This window comes from Leptidea sinapis, chromosome 9 (genome assembly GCF_905404315.1).
Source record: "Leptidea sinapis chromosome 9, ilLepSina1.1, whole genome shotgun sequence".
NCBI lineage: Eukaryota > Metazoa > Arthropoda > Insecta > Lepidoptera > Pieridae > Leptidea > Leptidea sinapis.
In genome coordinates, this window is record NC_066273.1 from 9,845,022 (window position 1) to 9,863,962 (window position 18,941).

Below are 18,941 nucleotides of genomic sequence, written 5' to 3' on the forward strand. Positions count from 1 at the left end.
AAATTGACTATTTTACAATGGCTGTAATATACATAACAAATTAGTTTGTAAGGTGCTGAATCCAATATCTGTTACCCCTTTCTTTTTCAGGTTCCCATTGGTCCTCGTATATCAGCTGCTAATCATCTCGCCACCAATGTCAGCTCTTGGGGCCACTTAATTGCCCGCAGCAACTCCGGCACAGCGTGCAAACAGTGGTTGGTTGTGGACTTCAACAAGTTCGACAGCTTGCGTCATATTAATGTAGATGTTCATACCGAGGACAAGAAGGAAGTTATTAAAGAGACCATGGTGAATAAGTAAGTTGTTTTATGGTTTTAAATGTTTCGTACATACCAACCTCCCTCCCAATAGGTATAGATAACGGATTTACATATTTTGTCAAAGTCATTCCTCACTTCACACTTCCTGTGAAAGAAGCTCTTTCACTAAATCCATCCATCAAAACTTTCATACATGCTCTTGTTCTTGGTCATGAAATAAACGCTTAACTCGGCATTTTCCAACACGTTTTGTCATCTATCATCTCTCTTTAGTCTTTACCCAATCACTCCAACAGTTTCCTTAATAAGCAATAGCTGTCACAATATCTTCCTGTATTCCACATAACTCTTTTTATAAGATGAGCTATTAAAATACTAAATTGTCCATCTAAAATCAAACGTAATAAGACAATTAATATGTTTTTAAATATTATAAATATAAACTGTTTGGCAAAGTCTATCCAGCACTGGAAAGGTTTTTTTGCATATGCTGGTGGCTAGATGGGTTCGCTGCATATTAGCAAGAACATATTGTGTCTCGGCTTGAAACACGCAATACATAGTGAAATTTCTCAGCTAAAGACCCTTGTCTCAGTGTGACAAACACCGCCATCTTGTGAAGTGTTAATTTTTGACAGTCGTTTTTTATTTGCTTTGACTTTTACACAAATCATCTTGCCCCAAACTAGGAATAGCCGTGCAGGACAACGTTATACATACTTAAACATACATAAACATCCATGACTCAGAGACAAACTTCCATATTCATCATATAAATGTTTGCACTTACCGGGTTTCAAACCCGGGACCTCTAGCTAATTAGGCATGGTCACTAACCACTGGGCTATATGTGTCGTAAAACAAACACAATAGCGAAATGTATCGAGTCAGCTACTTTCAATTAAAACATTTTGAAATCAAATTAATTCATGTAAATCTCTATAATCTAATCAAGTATAATTTGGCCTTTACGAACTTTTAGTAAACTATTATTGGTTTCCAGCGATACGAGACACACAATAGTCCACCGGGCAGGCTCGGGTAGAACCAAGGGTCTAATGTGGCTGATAGAACAAATACCAGGGCGAACCCACTCTGCTGACATTTCCGATGCCTTTTTAGAAAGACAATATTGGGCTACTTATGGATTACCCTACTTTAAGGTAAATAATATACAGTAACTGTATTTAATTTCTTAATAAAATTTGAGGAACTGTTACGGAACACTTCGTGTTTTAAGATAGAGAGGTGCAAATAACTTTTGTGTGTCGATTGGTGTGCAAGCTGTGATCTTAGATTAAGCATTGGTCTCCGCTGTGCTCCAACTAGATATCGCAAGTATGTCGCAAAGTGCGGCAACTAATACTACGCCAAAGTGGGCGTACTCGAGCCAGTCTCGGGCAATGTGTGACGTTGACGTGCCACATGTTCTGTTAAACTTTGCTAATAATTGAAACTAAAATGCTTACAATACAATTGGTTGCGTAGTAAAACTTTGTAAAACGAATACTACAGGCAATAAGAAAGACACTGGGATCACATATTATCAGCAAGTATTTTGTATTATATTAATTTAATTTAAATTTAATAAGATGCCACGCACACAAGCATCTAATAGTTGCCGTAATAAATTAGCTATTGTTCTTAGGTAGTGCGGTATCTAATTGGAGCTCAGCGGTGTCCAATCCTTAATCTAAGATCACAGCTTGTTTAGGTACTTACATACGATTTTATTAAATGTACCTCGACCTGTATAGCCGAGTGGTTAGCGATCCTACCTACTAAGCTAGAGGTCCCGGGTTTGAACTTCGAACCCCGGTAGGTGCGAAATCATTTATTTGATGAATATGTATGTTTGTTTCCGAGTCATGGATGTTTATATGTATTTATGCATGTTTAAGTAAGTATATTGTATCAAATATATCGTTGTTTTGCAACCCACAACACAGGCTATATGCCTAATTTGGGGCAAGATAATTTGTGTGAAAGTGTGTCAATATTATTATTATTATCAGTACTGTAATATAATTGCAGGATATAGCTGAAATTACTTATGTCACAAAGATGGAAGAATTGTATGGAACAATATTCTCTAGTTCAGAGTCACCTCGAGCCAGAGCTTTCGAACGTGGTTTCAAGAATGCGACGTCTGTGAAAAGTATTTTGAAATTAATGAGAGTAAATAATATAACAGCATTGAACTCTTCGTCCGCACATTGTGATAACTGCTTGCTCAACAAAACTGCATACTCTGTACTTGGTATGAGAGGTGACATTATTGAAGAATTTAATACCCCGTATGGAGTTATTGATACAAAAGTAGTATTTGGTGAGTCATCATTTGTATTCAAATTAAATTTTTATAAAAATCAGGGATGAGACGAGCAGGACGTTCAGCTGATGGTAATTGAGACGACCTGCCCATTACAATGCAGTGGCGTTAAGGATTATGTGCTCCTCACCTTGAGACATAACATGTCAAGTCTCATTTGCCCAGTAATTTCACTAGTTACGACGCCCTTCACACCGAAACAAAGTAATGCTAATACATTAGTGCTTCATGGCAGAAATAGGCGTCGTTGTGGTACCCATAATCTAGCCGGCATCCGGTGCAAAGGAGCCTCCCACATATATTTTTATTCAAAATAAGATTTCGAAGACTTATTGAACGACAAAACTCATTCGAAATTTTATGCCTCGGGCATGAGAAAAACGGGCTCAAGCATTCAGTGAGATTCTTTTATAAAATTTCATCCCAATAATATAATTTCCTACAATTAATTGGATTATTAAATTGTCTGAGGGTGGGTTTTGGTCTCTTTGAATTTCGTAACACATTTGTTTGGTACATTTTCTGTTGTAAAAGTATACCTACACATCGCCCAACAAACATACTTAACTACTAACATGACAAACTAATAGTAGCCCATAACAAGCATAAGTTGGTAGCTAGTGTCAACATTGAGTTTATGACATTTTCTAGAAAATTCGCAATTTTTATTTATTTATCATATTACATATACCGATATAGAACTAGGTCAACTTAGCATCTAAAAAAACCACAAATGTTAACAACTAATGCTAATAACACTTAATAATACGTCACAACTCACAAATTAAATGAACAACAGTGAAAATATTTTAAAAGACATAAAAACGAATAAATATAACTTATAAATATGACTTAGCAGGTTCAAATTATCTTAGCTGCTATAATTAACTGATATAATAAACTAGTATAAAGTATCTTTTATGTAAAACACGAAAGACATGACTCCGGTATTGTTCGCTGCTTTTACCATCGCGAGTGATGACTCACTGCCTTTGTTGCTTGTCTATTGTCAAAACATCGAGTGTTGTGTTATGGGCAAAGAGAATTTAAACACTCCGATGGGCAGGGTGAATCATGTGAATGTCTTATTCATATTGTCAATTTCTCTCGTTAAAAAAAACTATAAAAACCTCAACGATATTATCCTGTATGAGATATGCTTTATTGTTTTTAAAATTAACTATTACTACAAAGATTTTTATACACGCTTGCCACATCAGGAACTGACCAAATATTCTGAACTTATTATGGTAGTTAAAGGGGTCATTAAAATAAATGATGTTCTTAAGTTAAATCTTTTTTATTTATTCAGGATCTTCCAAGGATTCTTCATTGCAACTCACGGGAATATCCAGCCCGCCTTTCACCGAATACAACTCTACAGTACCAATCAACAAGGGCAATATTGCGACCATTTACACCGACAAATTTGACGACGTACCATCTCTCAACGGTCTTGAAATACGAGATCTCGTGCGGCAAAGACGACTGGAAGAAGAGGAAGAGGCGATTAAAGAGCTCACAAAAGACGTCATCAAACCTTTTAAATGGTCAGAGAGCGAATATAAAGATGAAGCACACGAAGGCCTACCCGACTTGTGGAACTTTGGACCTTTCGTTCCCAACTGGTCTTGGTGAATCTCTGCTCTGACAAAATAATAAACATAATAATTATTTTTAATGTAATATAGGGACTGTTTTATACATAAATAAGAACCTAATAACTGTCAAATCTAAATAAAAGACATCGTGTTAATCAAGTCATATAACCCCTGCCTGTTGGATGTGTCACAAAACCTTGCCATATGATTGCTTTTAATGGCAATTTTTGAAGATTCTGTCTGTTGATTACGTCACTAAAATGGCGGATTGTCCCTGTGCTAATTCGCGGGCATTATAATTCAAATGACTTAATATGTACTTAAGCCTGTAGTGAAATGTTTTTGTGTTAGTTAATTTTTAATTATATAGACTATTTATAAATATTGCTCGTCCGTCCTCCTAATTGACCAAATATTGTCCAAATTAGATAAATTTCAAAAACTTAATTTATACTTAATTATTTATTTCTGTCATATTTTTTTATTTTTAGCTAATAAATAGTGATTCGTCATATAGCTATGAATTCATCATTCTATTTAAATTTTTCAGTAGATGTTTTGTGCTATGCTGTAAGTTATTTTTATTTTGTACCTGTCCTATTTATGTTTTAGGAAATATATTTTTGCAAATTTTGTCAATTAATAAGAATGAAGTGACTTAAAGAAACATTTTGATCTACAAATAAATTGTTTCTACAAATTTTGTTGTTTGATTTTAATTTTAGCACTGGTTAAGTGTGAGTAGATCTCACACTGGAATGGGCCGTATCATTGTACAAGTTAGGTATGAATTCTAATACAAGTACGAAATTTCATTCACTTATTTAACTTCAATGTCTTACACTGTAATGGAAGTCTAAATACGGGATCTACAGGCTACCGTAACTGATTACCCAAAAAGGTGACATTCAAAGGTCCTCGTATCGAATTTTGTGGCAGAACATAAAATTAATTTCGATATTTTCAGTTAATAAACAGAAATATAGTATAGTTTATGTATGTTGTGCGGTTTTAGTATTAATTCGCACTCTCTCTTCTTGAAAGTTAAAAAGATATAGTAAGTAATCAATATTGTGGGCATGAGCCACTGGAATAGAAAATTTACAAGCTCAGTTCAGCCAGTTTTGACTATTGTATTGATAATTATTGTATTTATCTCAATAAAGTCCGTTGCTAATCTCCGCGTGCAACGCAGAGCAGCTTAAATTGGACCCAGTGCTCTGTGAACGGCTGGATCACTTGGCGATGCGTAGAGACATTCTTTGTGTGTATTCTACCGCATTTATCAAGGGGAGTGTTCTGAAGACCTGTTTCATCTGATTCCTGCCACCTAATTCCACCTTCGCACGACACGCCATAAGTTAGGATATCATCCTCACTATCTGAATGTGTGACAGTGCGCTTTCAAGGAGCTTTCTTCCACGTACTACAAAGCTGCGGAATGAACTTCCTTGTGCGGTGTTTCCGGGACGATACACATTTGACAAGGGAGGACAACTCTTCACCAAATATAAATGTTACTGCTATAGATAATCATAATATAAAGCTCATAAATATTGTTCACCAGAATATACAAGGTATCTCAAGTAAGGAATTAGAAATTGAACTGTTTTTGAGCTGCTGTAATATAGATATATTATGTATTACAGAACATTGACGTAAGAGTCATCAGCTCCAGTTTAGTTTTAGAGAACATAAAGTAGTCAGTTCGTTTTGTAGAAGTAGGGCAATACATGGAGGTTCCCTAATTATTATTAATAATAGATTAAAATGTAAAAATAGAAGAGATATTGTTAATCTCTCTATAGAACAACTAATTGAGATAGCTTGTATAGAACTAAAGCAATTTATTATTGTAAGTGTATACCGCCCCCCACTGCATCATATGAACAATTCCAACATAGAATGGAGGAGGTACTATCAAAATTTAGCAAAACTAGCAAGTCAATTATAGTGTGTGGAGATTTTAATATAAACTTGCTTGAACCTTCGGCCAATTGTACTAGCCTTAAAAATTTATTTCAAAGTTTTAATTTGTTCAATGTATTTTGAGAACCTACTAGAATCACTTCTACAACAGCAACCTGTTTAGATAATATTTTTACAGATGTTACTATTACTAGTAAACTCATAATTAATAATCTTCAGTCCGACCATAGTGGGCAACTTATAAAAGTAAATACAAGATTGGAGAATGTCAGACCAAAAAAGGTGACGATTATACCAGTTACGGGTAGCCGTCTTGAGACGTTTAGAAATAATTTGGTAAATACAATACGATTTTTACACTGTGGCGAAACTGCTAATTTTCACTACAACTTAGTCTTCAATTCCTTCTGTGAGGAATTTGACAGGATTTTTACTCCAGTAACGGTGACAGTAAACAACAAACATAGTTTTAATGATTGGGCAACAATGGGTATCCACAAAAGTCGTAAACGCTTATATGACCTTTATTATGAGAAACATTACAATAATAGTGAAGAATTTAAAATATATGTAAAAAAATACTCCAAGCTCTTTAAAATAGTTTGTCATGAAGCGAAAACACGTTTCATTGCAGATAAAATTAAAAACAGTAATAATAAAGTAAAAGCGACTTGGAGTGTAATTAACAATGAAACTGGTAGATCGAATTGCCGTAACACCTCTATCTGTTTAAATATTAATAATCGCGTTATAAATTCGGAAATAGAAATTGCAAATGAATTTGATAAATACTTCTCCGAAATCCCGATTGTCACGACCAAATACCTTAACTCTTCGCCAAAAGCAGCATATGATATGCTTAAATTACACGTACCAGTATCTTCTACTGACTTGAAATTTAAGTATGTTACAGGTAGCGATATAATAAAAATCTTCAAATTAATTAACCTAAAAAATACAAAAGACCTATGGGGCCATTCGACTAATATTGTTGTAGCGGCCAAATCCGCTACTTACTTCCGCACCGCCGCTTATGTTCTTGGACCACACGACATCACGCCACATCGTACGATCTATGACGACAGCCTACGTCACGGGTGGTGCGAGCTGCGAACCGGCTGCATCGCGTGCGCGTCCCCGCGCCCGCGCTCCCGCCGCACACCGCGGGCCCTGCGCCCGCCGCCACAGCTAGGCCTCCCGCGCCCGCGCCCCGCGCGTCGCATAAATACCAGAGGCGATCGCCCGCGCCACGCATTCTGCACATTTATTTACCTCGCGCTCACAGCTTTCCGCTTGCTTTATTTTTGCTTTGTATAGACGCTCATTTCATTCTACATTTTGTAAAGTATTTCTTTTAATTAGTAGTAAATTCAACCTTTCATCTTTGACTCAATCTTTCATTCTTACTTCGCTTCAAACCAATATCATAGCATCCCTAGCTCAGCCAGGGGTAGTCATCGAGAAGTCGTAGGAGTAGAATACGTGCTACAGTGGTGACCCATCCGACAAGTGACACGATGACTGGCGCAGAACAACAACAAAAGGGATTAGGCGGTTGTACGGTGGTTTGGTTCCGTACAGAGTAAAACACAAGTTAGGCTCAAATGGTATATTGAAACCTTAACTTATGCTATATGGTAAAATGGTAAAATGTTGGTATGGTAATGAGCACGCGAATCGATCGGCGGCTTGTCGCGAACTGGTTACAATATTACTTAGGAAATAACGCGAGGCGACGTAAACGCTGATACGCGAAACGTGATGTACAGTCGACATGCTGTTGACCGTACATGCTGCCACCGCGAGAGAAGAAAGAGTGGTGGTGAAGATGGTACAAAAAAGAAATGGTTATGGTTAGCGAGTGACGTGAGACAAGGTGATAAACAAATTTGCATTATCTAATGGTAACCTTAATGTCTCTAGCCACAGTAATCACTAAAATTATGCCTATGCACTACAGGAGAAGTGGATTGGTCTTTCACTTCATCACTACACTTATCACTATTTTTACTAGCACTAGATTGCCCGTGGTTAACTACACTTACACACTGGTCACTAACACTATACACAAACGCTGCGTTCGTCAGACCCCGCGGCTCAGGGCGCGGCGGGTGCGACGCGGCTGGCCCTGCGCCAGCGGCTGCCGGCGCGGGCGGCGCGCTGGAGTCCTGGCGTCGGCTGCGGCGCGGGCACCACCGCCGCACGGCGTACGCGGCGGCCCCGGCCACCAGCACACCCGCCACCACGTATATCGCGACGTAGTGGTGAACGTCGTGATAAGATATACCACCCTTTAGACCACTCTCTGAATTCATTTGTTTTATTTTTGCGCCTATATCATCTAGCTCCTGATCGTAACCACCCATCACTGATGCTGGCTCCGAAATCAGCGACACGAACGTCTTATTCTGGTTAAAGATGTGGTTGATGGGGTGAATGTCTATCGCTGGTATATCCGTCTGTATGGTTAATGTATTGTTCTGAAGCCTCCGAGCATAAATGGTAATGTCTTGTCCTTTCAGAACACAATCTGGACCCAACCTAATAATGCCGCTATTATTAAGATGATTGGAAAACATTTGCTCTCCACAGATGATACGTACTGGATACGAGTCGCAGCAAAAGAAAAAGTATGTATTGACCTCGCTTAGCTGAGACCACCAATCTAGACATTTGGCAGTTTTGGTTCTGCACTGCTTCGTCTCCTGGTCTTTGGAGCACATGACGTCATCATGACTCATATGAGAAATTGGTTTTTCCAAAGGACAAAGTTGTGTCTCAGTATCTAAATGAAGACAATTATTTAATTCTAAGTGTGATATGGTCATAAATGAGTCTCTTCGTAAGTTGATCGCAATGTAATCCGAAACTGGAACTAGGGTGACCATGGTTTTGCCGTTCCGTCTTGGTACAGGATAAATTTTATATACTTGGTAATGGTCTCTACTCACTAATGGTATTCTAATTTCAAAAATAAAATAGTCATTTAGCATTTTCGCTCTGACCTTGAGTAAATGGTACATTTTGGTTAATTCTGTATGCGTGTTCTCTATTGGTAAACTTAAATCGTTGGACAATCTTCCGGAAATAATATTTAATTCTTCTAGAAGCTGGTCGGGTTTCAAAAGATGTATGTTGAACTTCCCAAAGTACACCTCCGAAACAGTATCTAAAAGAACATCCTGCACATTCTTCAAATTCGACTCCAAGCTGTTAGCTGCCATAGCGCATAATAAAAATTCATTATTGTTTTCCACGTCTTTCAATTGACTCTTGACATCATTGGTAGCGTTCTTTAACTGGTTAAGGTAATGAGTAAATATTTTATATTGTTTGTCAATTGAGCCTTGCATCCTCTTCAATACATTATATTCTGCTTCTATTACGGAAGTCTGGTTTTTCCATAGAGCAGCAAGATGGTTTTGGTTTTCCCTAATTAAATCGATGTCCTGAATATACTGCTTAGCGAATTGGTCATCGAGTACACCGAACAGCGCGTGTGCAACATTACCCACAGCGTTGATAAGGCCGCGCCTGCGCCGCGCGTGCCCGCGTGGGAACTGCTGCGTCGACAGAATGTTATTGTAATGCGATAACTCTGTATAACTGTGCTGTAATTGTATTAAAATAGATTCACAATGGTTTCTGACTGACGATTCCTTGCAAATATATTCCATATGATCAATATATTTGGATAACAATTTACTGCCTTGCCAATATGGTTTTAAATCGTAGTATACAACTAGTTTCCATTCGTCCTGAACTAGTCGCATGGTTGATATTTTATCTAAATATAAACTTTGACTGTCGTTGAAGTTTATAGCGTTGTATGCACACGTGGCTGGTGAAAATAAAAAGGTAAACAACATAAGTGCCATGGTAAATAAATTAACAATTCCTCTTCTAGCTCGTCGCTTTGGTTTTGGTAAATCGTCGTTCGACTGGTGTTTCGGCTGGTTATGGTCAGTGGTTTCATGAATTTGGTTACTGTCTTCGTCGTTGGAGTGGTTAATAGGTAAAAGAGATAGTTTGACTACTGGTCGCTTCATAATGCCATTTTTGGTTTTAACAGAGACTACTCGAACTAGCCCATCTTGCCCCGGATGTAGCTGCACGATTCGACCGAGAGCCCATTTACCCGGTGGCAGGTTAGCATCGTGTATAATTACAATGCCGCCAACATTTAAATTTGGTTGTGAACGTCGCCACTTGGACCTAGCGTTCAACTGTGTGAGGTACTCCGCTCTCCATCTCTTCCACACATCTTGGTAAATCTTCTGCACTAACTGCCATCTGGTTCGTAAGTCGTGTTCTGACTCAACAATGGTCAATGTTGGTCCACTGGACAGAAAATGAGAAGGGGTCAAACAATCTAAGTCTTCGACGTCTTCACTCAGCGGGCACAGAGGTCTGGAGTTAAGGCATCCTTCTAGCTGAGCTAGAAGAGTAGAGAACTCCTCGTAGGTGAGTTTTTGTTCTCCTATTACTCGCTTCAGGTGGTATTTCAAGCTCTTCACTGCAGCCTCCCAGAGACCGCCTGCGCTTGGCCAAGATGGTGCGTTGAAGTGCCATTCTATCGACATTTCAGCTATTTCTGCATAAAACTGGGCATTCAATATGGTTTTCAAGTTAACAATCTCCTCTTGCAAAACTCTATTTGCTTTTATAAAGTTCGTCCCGTTGTCACTGTAAATGTGACCGGGCGATCCTCTCCTGGCCGCAAGTCTTCTGAGGGCTGCCAAAAATGCTGAGGCGGTGAGATCAGAGACCAACTCCAAATGTACAGCCTTGGTCGCCATACACACGAAGACGGCGACATATCCTTTGGTACATCTCACTGATCTACCCTTCGCAGACTTGACGTCAACAAAACCAGTAAAATCAACCCCCAAATGGTAAAAGGGGCGGGTCCTGTTGATTCTTGCAGGTGGTAAGTCTCCCATCAACTGGTCGTGTTTCAGGGGGTCGTGCCTTCTACATATCACACATCTCCGTAGCCTCTTCTTTACAGCATTGTTTCCTCCCAGGATCCAATATTCTTGACGCAGCCAAGCAAGGGTTAACCGGGGACCCCCATGAAAGGTCATCTTATGCGCGTGGTCAATAATCATGTCAGTAAGCAAATGGTTATGTGGTAAAATACACGGATGTTTCATACTATCTTCTATTTTGGCGTTGGTCAATCGCCCCCCAACCCTCAAGAGCCCCTGGTTATCAATAAATGGTTTCAATTTTAATAATTTACTCTTAGGGTTAGGTTGGTTATGGTTTTTAATATATTGTATATCTTCTAAAAATTCTACTTGTTGTATATGCCTTATAATTAAGTTTTTAGCTTTTCTTATTTCTAATATAGTTAAGTAGTTTGTTTTATTAGTATTAAATGACTTAGGTGTAAAACGTAACACCCACGCAAGCACTCTTGAAGCTCGCGTAAAATCGCTGTATCTGCTAACTATACTATCTATAACCTTGTTTTGATATTTAATTGTGTTTACATTTATATTTAATAATGGTTTTTTAAGCTCTTCGCAGGTTGTATATAATTTATTGGTTAATTTGGACTCTTCAAACGATCGTAGCCAGTGGGGACCTATCCACCACATGGAATGGTTAATCAGCTGTTCGGTGGTAATGCCTCTACTTGCGCAGTCAGCTGGGTTGTCCTTTGTTGACACATAATGCCAGCTACTCGATGGTATAATGTCAATGACCTGCTTCACCCTATTCGCGACGAATGGTTTCCATTTACATGGGTCGCCGTTGAGCCAGCCTAACACAGCTGTCGAATCAGACCAACCGTAGATTTTGATGTTGTAATCTGATAGGCATTTACAGGTGATCTTCATGACCTTGGTAAGTAGAACCGCTGCACATAACTCTAATCTAGGTAACGATACATTTTTCTTTACAGGTACGAGACGAGACTTCGAAGCTACTAATACTACAGAAGACTGGTTGCTGGTAATATTGTTGACTCTGCAGTATACAACACAAGCGTAGGCATTTTGTGATGAATCACAAAACCCATGTAATTCAATGGTGTCGTTCTTAGAAGACTGCAACCACCTTGGTATGGTAATATGGCTAATTTTCGTGATGTCAGCCTCTATGGTTTTCCATTTTGTGTTGATGTCAGCTGGTAATTCGTCGTCCCACAGAAGATTTAAGAGCCATACTTCCTGGAAGAGTAGTTTCAACTTGGTGGTAACTGGTGAAAGCCATCCAAGCGGATCAAATATCTTCGATATATTCGAGAGTAAACTTCTTTTGGTGAGTTTACTGACTGGTTCGGAATTCAATTGAAAAGTGAAATAATCTTCGTCGGGATGCCACTTAAGTCCTAATGCCTTGGTTGATTCCTGGTATTTAAAAACATATGCTTGGTCTTCGCATGGTAACTGGTTATCTGGTAGTACATCTGGTTGATTTGACGACCACTTCCTTAGATTGAATCCACCTAACTTAAGGAGATTTATGAGGTCGGAAATCAGCCTCCTTGCAGACTGGAGGTCATGATGTCCATGGAGGAGGTCATCCATGTAGAGCCTGGTAGCCAGAACTTCTGCTGCTTCTGGGTAACGGTGACCTTCATCCTTAGCCAGACGTTTCAATGTCATCATGGCTAGGAATGGTGCGGCCTTGGTGCCGTATGTGACAGTGGTAAGTTGGTATTCTTCTAATGGTTGCTTTTCAGAGTCCCTCCACACGATCTTCTGGAGCGGCTGGTCATCATCATGGACATCTATAAATCTGAACATCTTCTCTATATCGGCTGTGAAGGCTATTTGGTACTGCCTCCACTTTAATATGAGAGTAAACAAATCCTCTTGTAAATTTGGTCCAGAGTACATAAGGTCATTCAACGAAAGTCCAGTCGAAGTTTTCGCTGAGGCATTAAAAACAACTCGCGTGGCAGTCGTCGTGGAATCCGTTCTGATTACACAATGGTGAGGTAAATAGCACTGAAGTATCGGATTACTATTACATTTCTTCATATGGTTTAAATTAATATATTCATGGATAAATTGTTTGTAGTTCTGTTCGATAATTTTATTTTTACAAAATCTGCGTTCTAATTGCCGAAATTGGGCTACGGCTTTGGTTTTAGACTCACCCAATTTTTCGGTAATCTCTGGTTTTAATGGTAACCGTACAACATAACGTCCGTCTGGTTTGCGCGTAGTATGCTGTTGATAATGATGAAGGCAATGGTTATCTTCATCCGTAATATTTACAGAGTTGTCTGAGATATCTTCAATCTCCCAGAACCGCTGTATATCCTGCAAGTCGACCATGACGACGTTGCAATATGTTTGGTTTGGTTTTATGGTACCACTAAGAATCCAACCGAGCTTGGTATTTTGCGCGATTGGTAGTGATGTGCCATTACGAATTAAACCTGGTAAAATAATTAATTCGTAAACTTCAACGCTTAAAATTAAATCTATTGGTCTACTTTTATAAAACTCTGGATCTGCGAGTGGTAACTTTTGTAAATACGGCCAAGCTGGTTTTTCTAATGTTTCGTGTGGTAAATTCCCGACGACATGCTTCATCACATAGGCTTCCGTTTTAAATGTGAAATTATTATGAAGAGATGACACTGAAAGCTGTGCGACTCCCTTACTATTGTTGGCTTTTGCGCCTACTCCGACCACCACACAGTGGCGCTTAATCCTGGGTAGGCCTAAAAGTTGAGCGGCATTCTCTGTAATGAGAGATGACTCCGCGCACGGGTCTATGAGGGCTCGCATGGTATGGTGACAGCCATCCATAGACATAATATTAACTTTAGCTGTTGCTAATAATTTGGGCATGGTTTCTTGTGGGGCATTGGTAACGCATATATTGGATCTTCTAGGAGAATTTTCGATCTCGGTATTTCTAGAAGTAGATGGTGCAAAAGTGACAAGAGCATTATGCAGAAGAGTATTATGCTGCTGGTTACAAAAACGGCAAGTTTTTTCCGAAGAACATTCCTTGTCATAATGGTTAATTAAACAGTTTTTACATAATTTGTTGGATTCAATGACCTTAAGTCGATTCAGCGGTGCGGATTCTAGAAATTGTTTGCATTTAAACAATTCATGGCAACACGTTTTACAGAGTATGCATTTCCGTTGTGGCGCAATATGTACTGGTTTCGTATTGACGTGGTTTATTACAGCTGGTCTTGGTTTAAAATTTCTGTTCATAAAATTATGTAAATGGTTATTGGTATGCTTTTCAGCCCATGGTTTTTGGTATTGGTTTTGGTGTACCTGGGATGAATTTGATTTGTTGAAGTCCTGCTTACGACGAGAGCTTTCTAACGAAGTAAATTTAATTTCTAAAAATTTCAAAAAATCTAACAAAGTAGGCAATTCTTTTGGATTCTTAAGCGACACAATGTAATCATTATGGGTTTCAGTATCTAACTTTTGGCACAAAATATAGACGATCAATGGGTCCCAGTTGGAAATGTCGATGCCCATTGCTTTTATAGAGTTAAGACACTCGTTGGTGGTGTCATGTAACCTTTTGATGACCGCTGCAGATTGATGTTGAATCGTAGGCATGGTTAGTAACAATTGTATGTGAGAATTAAATATTAACCTAGTATTATGGTAACGTTGGTTTAATATGTCCCAGCATACTTCGTAGTTTTCAGAATTGATGCGTAAATGGTGAACTAATTTTTCAGCCTCGCCACGGAGCTTACTTTTCAAGAATTGCATTTTCTGCGCATTTGGTAAAGATTTATTATGGTGAATTGTTTCGGAGAATAAATCTTTAAAACATATCCAATCTTGGTAGTTTCCGCTGAAGGTGGGAATGTCCATTTGTGGGGTTGAACGTTCCCTGTAAGATGACGACCACATCTGTCTGTTCACTGCCTTCTTCATGGTGTTGTATTTCTTCTCCATCTCAGCGAATGCTGTCTCATACTCTTCGTTGTCGAGCAGCCCTTCGCTGTCGATGTCCCAGTGAAGAGAATCGATGACCGACCATCTTGATTGGATAGTTCGTAAAATATCTTCGAACTCCCAGCGGTCGGAGCAGCTTTCAAGGTCGACAGCCTCTATGGTACGGGATAGCGCCTTGAAGTTGCTCTTCTGCTTTCGCAGCATTTCTTCGACCCTACTGGAGTTGCCCTGGTTCGATAGCTTTGGTGCAGGGAAGCTAAAAGAGGGACCCTCCTGAGCGGGAGAGAAAATATCGCGCCTATCTGAGCCCTGCGATAATGGTGTAGCAGGTCTCAGTAATGGTTTGCTGGGATCGCTGGTTACGTAATTAGAAATCATATTCCTAACTTCCTGGTAAAAATCTTTCGTCCGCTGGTAATGGTTTTCCGCGAAGTAGCGATGGTTAGGGTCTTCAAACTCAGCACAAAGCCTAGTATGGTTGGTCTGGAATTCACTCCAGTACGAGTCTAAAGCGTTGAGACGTTTTTCAATATAGGCGGGTGTCTTTCGTTCTGGCCCGTCCTTCTTGAAATTAACACACTGCGTGTTAATCGCGGACATAATCTGGTTTTGGGTGGTTAATAGAGCCTCCATGGTTACGGGTCAAAAGAGAGTGGTAAAGAGTGGTGAGTGATAAAAAGGAAAGATCTTACTTGAAGACTGGTACGTGGTGACCTGGTGTGTCCTCAGCAGTCTCCCCGTTGGTAGTCGCTGGTAGTATCGCCGATCTGGTGAACTGGTTACACTCCACACACAAGCACTTTGGTCAACACTAATTTGGTTCACTACACACGCGACGAATTTTGGTTAAAATGGTTAACTAATGGTACTGGTTAATAGAACGATGGATCACAATGTTTTTGTGTCCTCGAAATGGTTAAAAAAATTCTGGTCACTGGTTAACAAAAGGCCGAAGGACCACAATGTCCTTGGAATGGTTAAAAAAAATTCTGGTCACTGGTTAACAAAAGGCCGAAGGACCACAATGTCCTTGGAATGGTTAAAAAAAAAAATTTGTCACTGGTTAACAAAAGGCCGAAGGACCACAATGTCCTTGGAATGGTTAAAAAAAAAATTTGTCACTGGTTAACAAAAGGCCGAAGGACCACAATGTCCTTGGAATGGTTAAAAAAAAAAAAAATTTGTCACTGGTTAACAAAAGGCCGAAGGACCACAATGTCCTTGGAATGGTTAAAAAAAAAAAATTTGTCACTGGTTAACAAAAGGCCGAAGGACCACAATGTACGGTGGTTTGGTTCCGTACAGAGTAAAACACAAGTTAGGCTCAAATGGTATATTGAAACCTTAACTTATGCTATATGGTAAAATGGTAAAATGTTGGTATGGTAATGAGCACGCGAATCGATCGGCGGCTTGTCGCGAACTGGTTACAATATTACTTAGGAAATAACGCGAGGCGACGTAAACGCTGATACGCGAAACGTGATGTACAGTCGACATGCTGTTGACCGTACAGCGGTGGTCCAAGTACAAGTGACGGCGGAAATAACAGTGACGTATTTCGAGTGGGCGTACGGATACCACCCTTTTGGCCCGAGGAACCGGCTGTATGGTTTGCCCAAATTGAAGGTCAGTTCATTTTGTCTAATGTTACAAGTGACTCCACCAAGTTTTATTATGTCATTAGCCAATTAGACCATCAGTACGCAGCAGAAGTCAAAGATATCATTATTTCCCCGCCGGCTACAGACAAATACGAGAAATTAAAGTCGGAACTTATCAAGCGCCTCACAACGTCTAGAGAACGTAAAATTAAACAGTTGTTGATGCATGAAGACCTTGGTGATAGAAAGCCATCTCAATTTTTGCGTCATTTACAAAGCTTAGCAGGGAAGACAATACCAGAAGAGCTTATACGAACTATTTGGTCGAGTCGATTGCCAAATAATTTACAAACAATTGTCGCATTACAGAAGGACAGCGCCCTCGAAACCGTGGCAGATCTGGCGGACCACGTTCATGACATAGCACCGCCCGCAGTCGCTCAGGTAGCCAGATCAGCAACTGAACAGCCAGGTACTGCTTTTGAAATTATGTGTAACAAAGTAACAGAACTGACACGGCAGGTGGAGTCACTAATGCAGAGCCAGCAACGGCAGTCTCGATCCCGCTCCAATGACTTTAGGAACGAATACCGCACGTCACGATCCCGCTCTAATTCCCGATACCGACAGCAACCAGAAGACGATACACAATGCTGGTATCATTTCCAATTTGGCTCGAACGCAAAGAAGTGTGTCAAGCCCTGCACATTTCGTTCGGGAAATGCCAAGGGCAGCCACTAGTGGCCGAACACGTCTGCCCTACATCATCAGGCCGCCTTTTTATCACCGACCTTAACACAAAAGTACAATACCTTATCGACACAGGGTCTGACTTATGCGTTTATCCACGTTCTCGCATTCAAGAACATCGCACGAAGACGCAGTACGAGCTCTTTGCAGCAAACGGTACGGTGATATCAACATTCGGGTACGTTCACTTACAACTCAACCTAGGGTTGCGCCGCGTGTTCAGTTGGCGCTTCGTGGTGGCAGACGTCTCCAAACCAATCATTGGCGTCGACTTCCTTAGCTTTTATAACCTGCTCGTCGACTGCCGCAATCACCGCCTGGTCGATGGGGTAACGTCACTGTCCGTCGCCGTACCACGCCAGCACCACAAGGAGGACATCTCATCAGTACGTACAACATCGCCAGGGGACTCGTTGTATAACGACATTGTACGAGAGTTTCCGAACATTACACGCCCAGCTGGTAAGCCAAGTGAACCAAAACACAACACGGTTCACCATATTAGGACGACGCCTGGCCCACCAGTATTTTGCCGCCCTCGTCGGTTAGATCCGGAGAGACTCACCATTGCCAAAAAGGAGTTGGAAGAGATGGTACAAAATGGTACAGCTCGGAGATCAGAGAGCCCCTGGTCCTCAGCACTGCACCTAGCACGTAAGAAAAACGACGGCTGGAGACCTTGTGGGGATTACAGAGCATTGAACGCTCGCACTATTCCAGACCGATACCCTGTGCGGCACATCCAGGACTTTGCGCACCAGCTGGCAGGCAAAAAAGTCTTTTCTACGGTGGACCTCGTTAAAGCATATAATCAGATCCCAGTCCATGCTGACGATATTCCTAAGACTGCCATTACCACGCCTTTCGGATTATTTGAATTCCCTTACATGACATTCGGACTTCGTAATGCTGCACAATCTTTCCAACGTTTTATGGATGAAGCACTTAGAGACCTAGACTTCTGTTTTGGGTACATTGATGACATCCTAATCTTCTCTGAATCTCCATTACAGCACCAGCAACACCTTCGCCAGCTATTTCAACGTTTGACAGATTACGGCATACTGATAAACACAGCGAAATGTGTATTTGGTAAGGATGAAGTAACTTTTCTTGGCTTCACAGTGTCCGCAGCAGGCGTTAAACCTTTGGAGGAGAAGGTCCAGGCAGTTCAAGACTACCCGCCACCCAAGACGGTAAAGGAGTTGAGGCGATTCCTAGGAGTCATCAACTTCTACCGAAGATTCATTCCTGGAGCAGCAGCAATACAAGCACCGCTTAATGCCTTACTAGCTGGACCGAAAACCAAAGGATCACACCCGGTCAACATGACTCTAGAGCTGCTAGAAGCATTTAAAAGATGTAAGTCTAGTCTTTCCCATGCCACACTCCTAGCACATCCAGATACCACAGCAGAGCTGGCGATACAGACTGACGCTTCGGACCACGCTATTGGAGCCGTACTGCAGCAAAGTAAGGGAAACACCTGGCAACCCCTCGCTTTTTTCTCCAGAAAACTCAGCCCTTCCCAAAAAAAGTACAGCCCTTACGAC

The 18,941-nt window shown here is 40.4% G+C and overlaps 1 protein-coding gene across 1 annotated transcript in view; it reads left to right on the plus strand.

Annotated features, from left to right (window-relative positions):
* LOC126966226 (putative phospholipase B-like lamina ancestor) overlaps positions 1–4,896 on the plus strand; it is a 54,299-nt gene extending 49,403 nt beyond the window's left edge. The window contains exons 8-11 of the mRNA XM_050810176.1: positions 91–299; positions 1,267–1,426; positions 2,298–2,592; positions 3,908–4,896. Coding sequence (XP_050666133.1) covers positions 91–299; positions 1,267–1,426; positions 2,298–2,592; positions 3,908–4,233 — 990 coding nt within the window. The 3' untranslated portion in view covers positions 4,234–4,896. The remainder of the gene's footprint in view (positions 1–90; positions 300–1,266; positions 1,427–2,297; positions 2,593–3,907) is intronic.
* The last annotated feature ends 14,045 nt before the right edge of the window (positions 4,897–18,941 follow it).